The 15,274-nt window shown below is 44.4% G+C and overlaps 1 protein-coding gene across 3 annotated transcripts in view; it reads left to right on the top strand.

Moving 5' to 3' along the window:
• Positions 1-15,274, top strand: part of bcar3 (BCAR3 adaptor protein, NSP family member) — a 116,902-nt gene that overhangs the window by 74,938 nt on the left and 26,690 nt on the right. For all 3 annotated transcript variants that reach the window (XM_043698829.1, XM_043698831.1, XM_043698830.1), the window contains one exon: positions 14,050-14,178. In XM_043698829.1, the coding sequence (XP_043554764.1) occupies positions 14,050-14,178 (129 nt within the window). The remainder of the gene's footprint in view (positions 1-14,049; positions 14,179-15,274) is intronic.

The following is a 15,274-nucleotide window of genomic DNA, read 5'->3' as shown; positions in this document are numbered from 1 at the left end:
TCAGACTCCCAGGTGAGAGTTAGGGGTGGATCCAGTGGAATTAAATGTAGAAATCTTTACATTCATCCAAAGTCACAATGTCACACCATCAAGATCTACCCCTCAGGCTATTAATCCAGATGAAAGTTATTCAGCTGGTAGTGCAAGGGAGATAAAAGTAGGGAAGTCTTGCTACAACTGTAGCAAGGTCACAGTGAGACCACGTAGAGTCATAGAAATGAACAGCATGGAAACAACTCATCCATGCTGACCAGATATCCCAACGCAATCTAGTTCCACCTGCCATCACATGGCCCATATCACTCCAAACCCTTCCTATTCATATACCCATTCAAATACCTTTTAAATGTTGCAATTGTACCAGCCTCCACCACTTCCTCTGGCAGCTCATTCCATACACGCACCACCCTCTGCGTGAAAACGTTGCCCCTTAAGTCTCTTTTATATCTTTCCCCTCTCACCCTAAACCTATGCCCTCTAATTCTGATTCCCCATCCCAGGGAAAGGACCTTGTCTATTTACCCCATCTGTGCCCCTCACGATTTTATAAACTTCTGTAAGGTCATCCCTCAGCCTCCAAAGCTCCAGGGAAATCAGCCCTAGCCTATTCAATCTCTCCCTACAGCTCAAATCCTCCAACCCTGGCAACATAGAACAATACAATGCAGAACAGGCCCTTTGCCCCTTGATGTTGAGCCAACCTGTGAACCTGTCTCCCTACACTATCCCATCATCATCCATATGCTTATCCAAGGACTGTTTAAATGCCCCTAATGTGGCTGAGTTAACATACATTGGTCAGCAGGACATTTTGTAACATCCTTGTAAATCTTTTCTGAACCCTTTCAAGTTTCACAACATCCCTCCGATAGGAAGGAGACCAGAATTGCACGCAATATTTCAAAAGTGGCTGAACCAATATCCTGTACAGCCACAACATGACCTCCCTACTCCTGTACTCAATACTCTGACCAATGAAGGAAAGCACACGAAACGCCTTCTTCACTATCCTATCTACCTGTGAATCCACTTTCAATGAGCTATGAACCTGCACTCCAAGGTCTCTTTGTTTAGCAACACTCCCTAGAACCTTACCATTAAGTGTAAAAGTCCTGCCAAGATTTGATTTCCCAAAATGCAGCACTTCACATTTATCTAAATTAAACTCCATCTGCAACTCCTCAGCCCATTGGCCCATCTGGTCCAAATCCTGTCCACTATACCTCCAATTTTGGTGTCATCTGCAAACTTACTAACTGTACCTCTTATGCTCAAAACAAATCATTTATGTAAATGATGAAATTGGTGTCATCTGCAAACTTACTAACTGTACCTCTTATGCTCGCTGTGGTCATGAAGAGGAAGGGTTTGGAAGGAGATGGGCCGGGTGCTGGCAGGTGGGACTAGGTTAGGTTGGGATACCTGGTTGGCATGGCCAAGTTGGGCTGTCGGGTCTGTTTCCGTGCTGTACATCTCTGTGACACTATGGACGGGGAAATGAACATGGAAGAGTTTAGAGGGATATGGGCCAAGTGCTGGCAAATGGGACGAGATTAGTTTAGGACATCTGGGTCGGCATGGACGGGTTGGGCCGAAGGGTCTGTTTCTGTGCTGTACATCTGCATGAAGAGGAAGGGTTGAGAGGGATAAGTGCCAAATGGGACTCGAATAATTTAGAATCTGGATCGAAGGGTCTATTTGTGTGATGTACACCTCTATGACTCTCTTTCTCTCTCTCTCTCTGCCAGATCTGTTGGGTTCTCCCAGCATTCTGCAAACCTCCCCCCCAGATCTGCTGAGTTTCTCCAACACTCTGTGTGTGTGTATATGGCTGTGTAACAGCCTACTGGAGTCCAGAGAGGGCGCTGGCTTTAACACTGGGGCCTGTCTCTCTCTCTCTCTCTCTCATTCTCTCGCGTCAGTTTCTGTGTTTTTCGAGGCTGGGAATTTTAATGGTATCTGGAGGAAGCAGGCCTAGTGCAAAGGGAGGAGAGAGAGAGAGAGTGCACGCAATATTTCAAAAGTGGCTGAACCAATATCCTGTACAGCCACAACATGACCTCCCTACTCCTGTACTCAATACTCTGACCAATGAAGGAAAGCACACGAAACGCCTTCTTCACTATCCTATCTACCTGTGAATCCACTTTCAATGAGCTATGAACCTGCACTCCAAGGTCTCTTTGTTTAGCAACACTCCCTAGAACCTTACCATTAAGTGTAAAAGTCCTGCCAAGATTTGATTTCCCAAAATGCAGCACTTCACATTTATCTAAATTAAACTCCATCTGCAACTCCTCACCCCATTGGCCCATCTGGTCCAAATCCTGTCCACTATACCTCCAATTTTGGTGTCATCTACAAACTTACTAACTGTACCTCTTATGCTCAAAACAAATCATTTATGTAAATGATGAAAAGTAGAGGACCCAGCACTGATCCTTGTGGCACTCCACTGGTCACAGGCCTCCAGTCTGAAAAACAACCCACCACAACCACTCTCTGTCTCCTACCTTTGAGCCAGTTCTGTATCCAAATGGCTAGTTCACCCTGTATTCCATGAGATCTAACCTTGCTAACCAGTCTCCCATGGGGAACCTTGTTGGACGCCTTACTGAAGTCCATACAGATCACATCTACCGCTCTGCCCTCATCAATCCTCTCTGTTACTTACAGTCATAAAGTCATATGGATGTACAGCATAGAAACAGACCCTTTGTTTCTACTTGTCCATGCCGACCAGCTATCCCAACCTAATCTAGTCCCGTTTACACCTACCGCTCTGCCCTCATCAATCCTCTCCGTTACTTACAGTCATAAAGTCATATGGATGTACAGCATAGAAACAGACCCTTTGTTTCTACTTGTCCATGCCGACCAGCTATCCCAACCTAATCTAGTCCCGTTTAACAGCACTTGGCCCATATCCCTCTAAATCCTTCCTATTCATATACCCATCCAGATGCCTTTTAAATAATGCAATGATACCAGCCTCCATCACCCTCTGCGTGAAAAAGCTGCCCCTCATGTCGCTTTTATATCTTTCCCCTCTCACCCTAAACCTATGCCCTCTAGTTCTGGACTCCCCACCCCAGGGAAATGACTTTGCCTATTTATCCTATCCATGCCCCTCATGATCTTATAAACCTCCATGAGGTCACCCTTCAACGCTCCAGGGAAAACAGTCCCAAGCCTATTCAGTTTCTCCCTGTAGCTCAAATCCTCCAAACCTGGCAACATCCTTGTAAATCCTTTAAGAACCCTTTCATGTGGATTAATGGTCCAGGAGAAGAAAGTGAGTACTGCAGATATTGGAGATCTTCTTCAAAAAACTCAAACAAGTTTGTGAGACATGATTTCCCACGCACAAAGCCATGTTGACTATCCCTAATCAGTCCTTGCCTTTCTAAATACATGTACATCCTGTCACTCAGGATTTCCTCCAACAACTTGCCCACCATCGAGGTCAGGCTCACCAGTCTATAGTTCCCTGGCTTGTCCTTATCACCTTTCTTAAATAATGGCGCCACATTAGCCAACCTCCAGTCTCTGAAGTAATGCATACAGTTCGGAACCCCTTATTTGGGGAGTGAGACCCTTGCATTGGAAGCAGTTCAGAGAAGGTTCCCTTGGATAATTCCTGGGGTAAATGGGTTGTTATACAAGGAAAGGTTGACCCTAAACTAGTGCAGGTCAGGCAGCATCCAAGGAGTAAGAGAATCGACGTTTCAGGCATGAGCCCTTCTTCAGGAAAGAAGGGCTCATGCCCTTTCCTGAAGAGGGGCTCATTCCCGAAACATCGATTCTCCTGTTCCTTGGATGCTGCCTGACCTGCTGCGCTTTTCCAGCAACACACTTTCAGCTCTGATCTCCAGCATCTGCAGTCCTCACTTTCTCCTAAACTAGTGCAGTTTGGAAGAATGAGAGGTGATCTGATTGAAACAATTAAGGTTCTGAAGAGGGCTGACTGGGTAGTTACTGGAGGAATGTTTCTGAATCTAGAAATGAGGGGACCAGTTTAAAAACAAGGGATGAAAACAGAAATGCTGAAAAATAAACTAGACTCGAAAAGTTAGCTAGCTCTCTCTCCACGGATGCTGCCTGACCTGCTGTGATTTACAGCAATTTCTGCTTTCAGTGCAGATTCCAGCATCAACAGTAATTTGCTCCTTCAGGAATCTCCCATTTAAGACAAATATGAGGAGAAACATCTCAGAGGGTCATTAGTCTTTGTAATGCTCTTTCATAGAGAATCGTGGAAGCTGGGTGATTGAAAATGTTCAAGGCTGAATTACTCAGACGTAGACAGATAAGGGAGTCAAGCATTTTGGGGAATGGAAGGAAAGTAGAGTTATGGTCGTATTACATCAGCCATGGTGTTACCAAATGAGGAATGAACTCAATGGGCTAAATGGCTTACTCCTGCACCTACCTCTCTAGATCTTACAACCACATTTCCAAGAACACCAGGGTTGGACACAGCAATATATTTGGGATGTGTTACATCAAGTGAAGTAAATTTTAAAAATTATTTTCAAAACAATTTTCAAATTGAGAAATGCCACACAATAAATTAATGAGGTAGAGAGTGTGATGAGTCTGTGACTTGTGGAGAAAAATACCAGCACAGATTTGATGGCTTGAATGGCCTGTTTCTCTTGTTACACTCTAATTCTCCATGCAATATATTAATAAGTATTCATTTGTTGTAGGGAGTGATGGGTCTGCCATAAATAGATAAATGAATTTGATTGCTCATTTTATACTCCTCAGCCACCTGATGAAGGAGCAGCACTCCGAAAGCTAGTGCTTCCAAATAAACCTGTTGGACTATAACCTGGTGTTGTGTGATTTTTAACTGATTGCTCTTGTACACTGATCTTTGATGTTTACCCATCATTGGGGTGTTTGATGTCTTTTTTTCGATGGGTAAAGGCATTTAATTGGAGCAGCAAATAGTATCAAAAGACATGTTATGGATCACAGGAAAGTGTGAGTGGTAAATCACTGTGAACAAACAGCAATTAGAACATCACTTCCATGTGTTATTATGTTAATTCCCATTCTCTGATGTAGGATAGGAAACACCAGATTAGAAATTCATTCTGTTGTCCCCCTGGGGCTCAGTGAATCACCCAGTTAACCACAGGCATATTCTGATCTAGTGCTACAAGTGTTCAGCACATTATCCTTAGTTTAGGAAGGGATAATAAAAATCATAAAACCAAAAGAACTGTGGATGGTGGAAATCTGAAACAAGAACAGAAATTGTTGGATAATTGCAGCATGTCTGGTAGTGTCAAGTCATAGAGATGTGCAACACAGAAACAGACCCTTCGGTCCAACTCGTCCATGCTGACCAGATATCCTAAACTAATCTAGTCCCACCTGCCAGCACCTGGCCCATATCCCTCTAAACCCTTCCTATTAATAAACCCATCCAGATGCCTTTTAATTGTTGTAATTGTACCAACCTCCATCACTTCCTCTGGCATTTCATACATTCACTACCCCCTGCGTGAAAAAAGTTGCCCCTTAGGTCCCTTTTATATCTTTCCCCCCCACCCTAAACCTATGCCTTATGGTTCTGGACTCCCCCCACCCCAGGGAAAAGACCTTGTCTATTAATCCTATCCCTGCCCGCCATGATTTTATAAAACTCTAAGGTCACCCCTCAGCCTCCAGCGCTCCAGGGAAAACAGCATCGATGGAGAGAAATCAGAGTTAACGTTTCGGGTCCAGTGACCCTTCTTCCGTTCAGAGGAAGGGCCACTGACCCGAATTGTTAACTCTGAGTTGACTGCTTTCCAATGAATTGTCACTCGGGATGCCTCCCCTTCTAATAGGGTCTGCTAGCCTTTGGTCAGAAAGAGTACATAATTTAGCCAATGCATTGGCCATTTGGCAGTGTAGCAATGATGAGGTAGCCTGGGACTTAAAACCAAACTATCATCAGGCTGCTCCCATGAATTGGAGATGCCGGTGTTGGACTGGGGTGTACAAAGTTAAAAATCACACAACACCAAGTTATAGTCCAAAAAGTTTAATTGGAAGCACACTAGCTTTCGGAGCGACGCTCCTTCATCAGATGAAGGAGCGTCGCTCTGAAAGCTAGTGTACTTCCAATTAAACCTGTTGGACTATATCCTGGTGTTGTGTGATTTTTAACTTTGTGCTCCCCATGAAGGCCGCCTTTACAGGAGCTATTGATATTTGATAAGATGATTCCACAGAATCTGCACAGTGCAGAGGCAGGCTATTCAAACCTGTCTAGACTGCTCCATCTCTCTAAGCATTTCAGCTTCTGCCATTCTCCTGCCTTTTCCCCAGAGAACTTGTAAAATGTTTTCATTCAAATAACCATCCAATGCCGCGATTGAACCTGCACCCACCACACTCTAACTACTTGCTGTGTAATAAAAGGCCTTTCGTCCAGATCACATTTGCTTCTTTTGCAAAATACTTTAAATCCGCACCCTCCAGATCCTGATCTATGATTGGGAACAGTTTCTCCCTATCCATTTGATCTGTGTTCATGGATTTGAAAACTTTGATCAGATTTCATTAGACATTTCCTCTCCAAAGAAAACCGTTCTAAATTCTCTAATCTTTCCACATGACTGAAATGTCTCATCGCTGGAATGATTCTCATGAGCTCCTTCCTCACTCTCACGAGGGCAATATTCTGGTAACTTGTCAGAGGAGATGCCACTTTCTTTCCTTTGCATGGTTGAAGTAGCATCACATGGAGACAAGATAGTGAAGAACGCAATTTGGCACACTTACCTTCATTGGTCAGTGCATTGAGTAGAGGTGTTGGGTTGTCATGTTGTAGCTCAATAATGCACTGCTGAGGCGACTTTTAGAATACTGCTACAATTCTGGTCGCCCTGCTATAGGAAGAATGGTGCTAAACCTGAGAGAATGCAGAAAAGATTTCCAAGGATGTTGTTGGGACTGGAGGGTTTGAGTTATGAGGATAGGCTGGAACATTTTCCCTGGAGGATCAAAGCCTGATGGGTGACCTTATCGATGTTAATAATATCATAAAGGGCATACATAAGGTGACCAGCCAAGGTCTTTGCCCAGGGTAGAGGAGTTCAAAACTAGAGGACATAAGTTTAAGGTGAGAGATGAAAGATTTAAAAGCGACCTGAGGGGCAACTTGTACATGCAGAGGGTGGTACTTGTATGGAATAAGCCATCAGAGGAAGTGTTAGAGGTGGGTAAAATTACAACATTTAAAAGCTATTTGGACAGGTGCATGAATAGAAAGGCTTTAGTGGGATATGGGCCAAACATGGAAAATGGGACCAGTTAGGTTTGGGATATCTGGTTGGCATGGACGAGTTGGGCCGGAGTCTGTTTCAGTACTGTGTGATTTAATTGAACTTGGATATGATCACTGTTTTGGGGTGGACGTGTAACTGTGAATGATTGAGTTCTTGCTTTGTACAAAGTGAACCCTACCCTTTAGAGAAAGGGAGGTCTGCAGATGCTGGAGATCAGAGTCAAGGGTGTGGTGATGGAAAAGCACAGCAGGTCAGGCAGCATCCAAGGAGCAGGGGAATCGACGTTTTGGGCATAAGCTCTTCATCAGGAATGAGAACTCCATCCTCTACCTTGTTCTTACAGCTGCTTAAGTGATGTCTGCTGTGGAGCATTTCCACAATCTGGTTTTCAGAACAACAACAATTTGCATTTATATACTGCCTTCAACACAGAAAAATATCTCAAGCCATTTCACAGAAGTATTATCAAATGAATTTGAAATCAAACCATATAAAAATATATTCAATCATAGAATCCATAAGTTTGGAAGCAGGCCATTCAGCCCATTGAGTCCAAACTGACCCTCCGAAGATAATTCTACCCAGACCCACCCCACCACCCCATCCCTGTAACCGTGCATTTACCATGGGTAATCCACCTACCCTGCACACCCCTGGACATTATTATCAATTTAACATGATCAATCCACCTAACCTGCGCATCTTTGGACTGTGGGAGGAAACTGGAGCACCTGACGGAAACCCACATGGACATGGGGAAAACGTGCAAACTCCACACAGTTACCTGAGGGTAGAATCAAACCCTCTGGCACTGTGAGGCAGCAGTGCTAACCTTGCTGCCCAGGCTAGGACAGGTGACCAATGGCCTGGTCAAAGAGATGCGTTTTAGGAGCTGTCCTGAAGGAGGAGAGAGAGGTTTCAAACTGCAAGGAGAGAATTCCAGAGTTTAAGGACCTGGTCACGTGAAGACACGGCCGGTGGAAGAGACATTAACAGCTGGGGAGCATGACAAGCCAGGATCAGTGGAGCATTGGGATCTCAGAATTTCAGGAGAGATTACAACAATGAGACCATGGAAGAATTTCAAAATATGGCTGAGAATATTAAATCAAGGTATTGCTGTGCGAATGGGAGTTGATGCAAGTTAGGAATCAGCCAGTGGAGCTTTGGATACGTTCTATACGCCCAGTCTCTGCTCTATTACCAACAGCAACTGGCCCTATAAAACATGGACCAGTGTGACTGTCCATCATTCTTCCAAACCTCTGTCCCTCTCTTGTTTTCCTGGCGCTAGAATTCTCAACCAGGAGAAAGAACCTCTGAGAAGACTGAGGGATGACCTCGTACAGATGCAAGGTCATTAAAAGGATAGATATAGAGTAGATGTGAGCAAGATCTGAACTCGGGGACCATAAATATGAGTCACCAATTAACACAAAAAGAAATTTAGGATTTTTTTTACAGACAATAGTTAGCACGTAGAATTTTCTACCACAGGCACTCTTCGAGTTGAATTGTGGAGATGCATTTAAAGGGAGGCGAGATAAATATAGGGAGAAGGTTATGTTGAGAGGACTGAGATGAAGAGAGGTGGGAGATGGATTGTATCAGTATTGACCACAGTATAAACCACAGCAAGGACCTATTGAACTGAATGGTCTGTTTCTGTGCTACAAACATTTTGTTATAGTTTGGTAAGAACAGAGACTTTTTATCGTACTGAACGAGAGAATGACTCAATGTTGTCAAGAATCTGTTCTAGTTTATACTGACTGACTTGGCGTTGATGTGAGGCTGTGGTAATTAATCTGTAAATCAATTCCCTTTTAATTCCTGGGATGTAGGTGTCACTGGCAAGGTGACATTTAGTTGCCCAACCCGTAGTTACCCTGGTGATGGTGGACGGCATCCTTCTTGAGCCACTGCAGCTGAGAAACTAAACCAGACAAACCATGTAGATCCAGTACTTAACAGAGCAGGCTAGAGACTGGGGACTCGCCTCCGGACTCCACAAATCCTGTCCGCTATCTACAAGGCACAGGTCAGGAGTGTGATGGAATTCTTGCTCCACTTGCCAGAAAGTGGCTTCAACAACACTCAAACAAACTGGGTCAAGGCAGCTCACTTGTTTAGCACCACATCCACCACTTTAGATATTCAGTTCTTCCACAATCAGCAGATAGTATCGGCAGTTTGTATTGTCTCAGGCAGCTCCTTCCAAATCCACAACCACTGCTATCCAGAAGGACAGGGACAGCAGGGACATGGAGACACCACCAGCTGAAGGTTCCTTTCCAAATCCCACACCACCCTAACTTGGAAATATATTGCCATTCCTTCAGTGTCACTGGCTCAAAACTGTGGAACTACATTCCTTGCTAGCAGTATTGTAGGTGTACCTGCACCACATGGACTGCGAAGGTACATTAAGGCATTGTGCTGCTACCTCCTCACAAGGGCAAGTAGGGATGGACAATAAATGCTGGTCTAACGAATGATGCCCAAATTCCATCAAAGAGTAAAAATAGCCTGTCTGATGAAGGAACTCCCAAGTCTTGTACTTTTGCTGGGACTTCTGTATGTAACCTACCTCACGTACATTCTCTGGTGTACCACCGGAGGGCACTGTAGTGCAAGGTTGACTTATTTGAATCGGCACTGGAGAGACATCCCAGGGCTGTCTGATTATCATATAGCTCTCCATTCTGTCAACTAAACTATTTCTTTTAATGAAATAAAAAGAAAGTTTCAAAAGAGGATCGGCACATTAGACAGAATACCCACTTTCTGTGAGACAACATTCAATAATTTGAATTTATAATTAATGTAAATTAATATTTGTCGAAATATTTTCCTTCCATTTTCCCTTCTCTGGGACTTAGTATGCACCTCACAATGGATCAACCCCATTTATGGGACATTCAATTATAGTTTAAAAGCAATTGTTCTGCTTGAGTCAGGCCTCCAACTGAGCCCAAGACAACTGCTGAATCTCACAGGGTCCATGTGAGATTCAATCCTTCCCTAATCAGAAACCCTACTGGGGCAGCACAGTGCCTCAGTGGTTAGCACTGCTACCTCACAGCCGCAGGGACCTGGGTTTGATTCCAGCCTCGGGTGACTGTGTGGAGTTTGCACATTCTCCCCGTGTCTGCGTGGGTTTCCTCACACAAGGCAAAGATGTGCAGGTTAGGTGAATTGGCCATGCTAGATTGCCCGTAGTGTTCAGGGATGTGTAGGTTAGGCGCATAAGTTAGGGGTAAATGTTGAGTAATAGGGTAGGGGAATGGGTCTGGGTGGGATACTCTTCGGACAGTTGGTGTGAATTTGCTGGGCCGAAGGGCCTGTATCCCCACTGTAGGGATTCAAATTCTAAAAGTAAGGGATTTGTAACCACTCGGTGAGAGCTATGATCCCAGGGCGACCCTTGTCATTCAGTTACCAGGTGGAGTTGCCGTGCCTGGCTGAAGACATTGCTGCAGGTTTGGTCACTTTCTGGCAGCAGTAGCTGGAAGATCCCATGTCCCATTCTGGGAGACTCCCTGACAGTCTGACAGAGAGCTTCTTCCAGCAGTTGGACAGAGGAGCTGCCTGTGACTGGGCTTTGCTCTGACAGGGGAAGGAAACAGGATATGCGGATAGGCAGGAAATTCCAAGGTTTTCCCCACAGTCATAAATGTCGCTTCAGCAGACACTGAGGGCTGACCTTATAGAGGTTTATGAAATCATAGAGCGAATAACCAAAGTCTTTTACCATGAGTGGGAGCTCCAAAACTAGAGGGCATAGGTTTAAGGTGAGAGGGAAAAGATTTAAAAAGGAGCAAAGGGACAACTTTTTCACGCAGAGGGTGGTGCGTGTCTGGAACTGGTGGAGGCGGGTACTGTTACAATAATTAAAAGGTAATCTGGATGGGTTTATGAATAGGAAGGGTTTAAAGGGACTAGGTCAGATTGGGATGTCTGGTCAGCATGGATGAATTGGATCGATATGTCTGTTCCTGTGCTGTATGACTGTATGCAAAAAACCCATTTTAAAATCTGTTGACTGCATTATTTTCCTTGGGGATAAGTATGGGAATGTTATGGTGGAGACTGGGAGAACCTGCAGAATTTCATTCATTGGTCTGGATTTTCTGATGGCCATACTCCAGCAGAGGTGGGAGGTGTGCATAGGGAACCATGTGGAATTTCCATTGTAGCACACTTTGAAGAAATTGTGTGAAAGGTGGAAATTTCCTCGCAATAATTTCTGCCCAGCCAGATGCTCTTTTCCTCCTGAAGGAGGGAGAGTCAGGAATTGAGGGAGGTGAAAGTGGGTGGCATAGATATTACTGTTGGTGCAGGTGAGGGGATTTCCTGAGCAAGTGAGCAGGCAATGCGCAGGTTATGGGGATTAGTGGTATCTGGTAGTTGGGGTGGGTGAGAGTGAATGAGGAAGATGTTGCAGGTAATAGTGAGAATGGTAGGGTATAGTAGCAGAGATAGGGTCAGTATAAGGTATCTACAGAAGATGGTGGCACTTGCCCTGACAAAGTACAGAAGGACATTGAGCTCCTTCCTGTAGTGCTGGGTGTCCTACAGACATCTGAGACAGCTCTAACCCAGGTAAGAACCTTGGAGCAGGCTGGCATGGCCTGGTATCACACTCCCTTCCTGATGGAAAACCAATGCTGCCCTCCAGGTCCCTGCCCACACTGACTCCCCGAAATCAAATGTGATTCTCATTACGCGAGCTCAAACAGTAATTAAAGTGGTGGGTTTGGTGAGGTACAGCAAGAATCGCTCACTCAAACTCGACATGACTCGCACTTTCCGGTAAAGGTAAGGTTCAGCCCTTGATTTAACTCCAGAGTAAATATTCAGCAGGTCCTATACTTATCTCGTGCACACCCCCAGATACACCCTCCCGCCCCATAGGCTCCTTCCACCACCCCCAAACCCTAACTGGACCTGACCACCCACCATCTCTTCCACCTGCTCCTGACCTAACTCCATGTCATCTCCCGGGATTTGTCCATCATTCTCCACTGTCCCAGAGCCCATCTCCGTTGCCATGCCACTTGCTCCTGCTGCCCCATGCTTGCTGCTTCCCCCTTTTTCCCGCTCCTCCTTCCCCGACCTCTTTCGCCCTCTCCAGAGCCACTGCCCTTTTCTCTTGTGCCCTCTGTTTCCCTGCTCTGGACTGATTTGCATCTGCAGTCATTGTTTTTACCTCTGCATTACTTACCTGGTTCCCTTACCACCTCACAATCTGGCATCCTAACCACTTGGTACCCTACCCCTCAAACCAAGCTGGTAGCAGTGTTCCTTGTAATTTTTTTTACTGCGTGACAGCAACATCCGAAAGCAGAAGCAATCATTGACCAATCAATTCACAGAGATTCCCAGTGGCTGCAGAGCTTACAGGGAAGGTTGGCTGGCACCCAACCCACCTGGCACTTGGCTCGTTACCCAGCTGGTGCCCTACTTACCTGCCCGTTTCCGACTCCAGAACTACAATCAAGATGGAAAGGCTTGTGCTTTTAGAATGTTGTCACATCTTTCAGAAAATCCTCGCCATGCTTAAGCACTTGTAAAGAATATTTTGAAGTGCATTGATTTATAGTGTAGACAAATAATGACGGAATGGTGCTGGATTGGAATCTGTGGTGCTTGGCAAAGTGCGGTCTTTTTAAACTGATGAAGCTACAAGGAGTTGAGCATAAAATCAAATGCATCCAGGATGAGATCAAAGGTGCAGAAATACTACGGTTCCTTCCATGAGGAAAACAATATTTGAAAAATATTCGGGATAGAAAGTTTACTTTGTTCTTGCAAATAGTGATGCTGAGCTCTACGTTTATGAAAAGGTGAGACATAGGCAGTGACAGAGATGAGGTAACTCATGAATGCACTATGTTAATGAGTATGAAAGCAGAGATGGAGTGACAAGTGAATAATGATAACAAGGCAAACAGTGGTCCACACTGGTGTTTTGTTGAACTAATAATTAAATGTAAGTGAATTATCAGCTCATTAAACTGATATTAATGGAGAGGAAGTTGCATTAGGAATCAGAATCGCTCATAATGCTCAATGGCAAAGTAGACCACAGAGCCACACACACACACAGATATCAACACAAATGTTTGTGTATACCCTCATTCACATACTCAACATTAGCTCAAGGGTTTGCATGTGCCTTTTAGTCTTTCATATTTATTTTCTGCTTCTTATCTTTGTCCCACGGGATTAGAAAGTGAGAGGGTGGATACATAGCTCAGTTGTTATATCTCCAGGCAACTGTCACAATCAGAGTTACTCATGGAAAAATAAACCTTTATGAGGTGAATTTTTGAGAGCTGTGTACAGAGCTTCTCCTAGCTCATAAAATAATGCAGTGACGGAAATTAATTTTTTGTAACTAAATATCATTAGATCAATAAAAACAAATAAAATGCATCATTAGCAGTTTGGGAGAACACTCTTTCCTGTAGGTTAGCAGAGTCATTACAGTGTTAGCTTGATTGAAGCAAGGGTATTTCTAACTGCTCGGCGTGAACAGTGTGACCAGTGTAATTCATCTCCTGCTGCTATTGATTTGAAATTAAAAAGACCAGCTGGAAAATGGAAATCACGGCCAAATATGCTTTTGAACTCCAAGTAGGTTCAGTGAGTGAATCTAAATGAAGTGTGCAGCCGTTACCTTTGGGTAACAGAGCAAGGACTGGCTGGAGGGATTTTGACAGACTCTTTGTTTCTGCTGTTCTGTTTTCAGTTCTCTAAGGACAGGTACATAATGGACTCAACACCTGAGAAACTGAAAAAGGAGCTGGAGGAAGAACTGAAGTTAAACAGTGAAGATCTACGAAGTCATGCCTGGTACCACGGCCAAATTCCCAGGAAGGTAATGCTGCTGAACATTGCTTGGTTTGATCTGGACCATGCCATTTATTTTCCTTTGAGCTGTGGTTGTTCACTTTCCTTGAATAGTCAGACCTGAGCTGCTAGAAATTAGTGCAGAAATGAGACAATGTTTCCTACATGGGATTCCTCCAGAGATCCCATATGGTTTTGAGTCAGTCTAGACTTTATAGTATCATTTAACACTGATTATTTCAATACAAGCAATGAGATCATTTTCCCCAGAGCCCTGATTTCACAATGCTGTGTGCTGGTTTATAAATGAAAAAAACATGATCACATTAAATCAACATTGCCTTTTTATCTTATAAGCATCATATTCGAAGCCTTCACAATTGTTCTTGCTTGAATTCTTTCACGGGAGTGGGTGTCGCTGGCTGGGCCCAGTGTTTCTTGCCCGTTCTGAGTTGCCCTTGAGAAGGTGGGGGTGAGCTGCCTTCTTGAACCACTGCAGTCCATGTGCTGTGGGGTAGACCCACAATGCCATTAGGAAGGGAATTCTAGAATTTTGATCCAGTGACACTGAAGGTACAGTGATAAATTTACAAATGAAGAGGTGAGTGGCTTGGAGAGAAACTTGCAGGTTCCATCTAAAGGAGACTTAGTGAATTGCTGGGATGGAATTGGTCTTTGTCAGGAGACTACACAGACTTTGTTACATTGAGTACTCTTTTTAATCCCTGCCTGACACTTCCTTCTATTGACCTCAGTAGGCATAGAGCATCCTGACCAGCCAGTATAATAACATCCAGTTTACCATTACTAGAGAGATGAGTTCTACCCCTCCAGTCTCCCATTTGCACTGATCAGGAGGTGCCAGAGTTTGAGCTGGTGCTGAAAGAATTGCTCTCAGCCAACGCAACATCACCAACTTACATGTGTAATATGTGTAAAACTGGCCCGAAGCCTTCTGTCTTATGTTGGAGTCTAGTGGAGACATAGTAGCTGTGATTGGGATATGGAACAAGGATTCAATCAGACTGATTTGGAGAGACTGTTTCCTCTGCAGATGGTGCTGGTCAGAGATGGAGTTGGGGTGGGGGGAGCAGACTGGGCATTCTGGTAATATTTGAGCTAGG

Source organism: Chiloscyllium plagiosum, chromosome 11 (genome assembly GCF_004010195.1).
Source record: "Chiloscyllium plagiosum isolate BGI_BamShark_2017 chromosome 11, ASM401019v2, whole genome shotgun sequence".
Lineage (NCBI taxonomy): Eukaryota > Metazoa > Chordata > Chondrichthyes > Orectolobiformes > Hemiscylliidae > Chiloscyllium > Chiloscyllium plagiosum.
The sequence above is the reverse complement of the archived record's forward strand: the minus strand, read 5'-3'. Positions and strand labels throughout refer to the sequence as shown.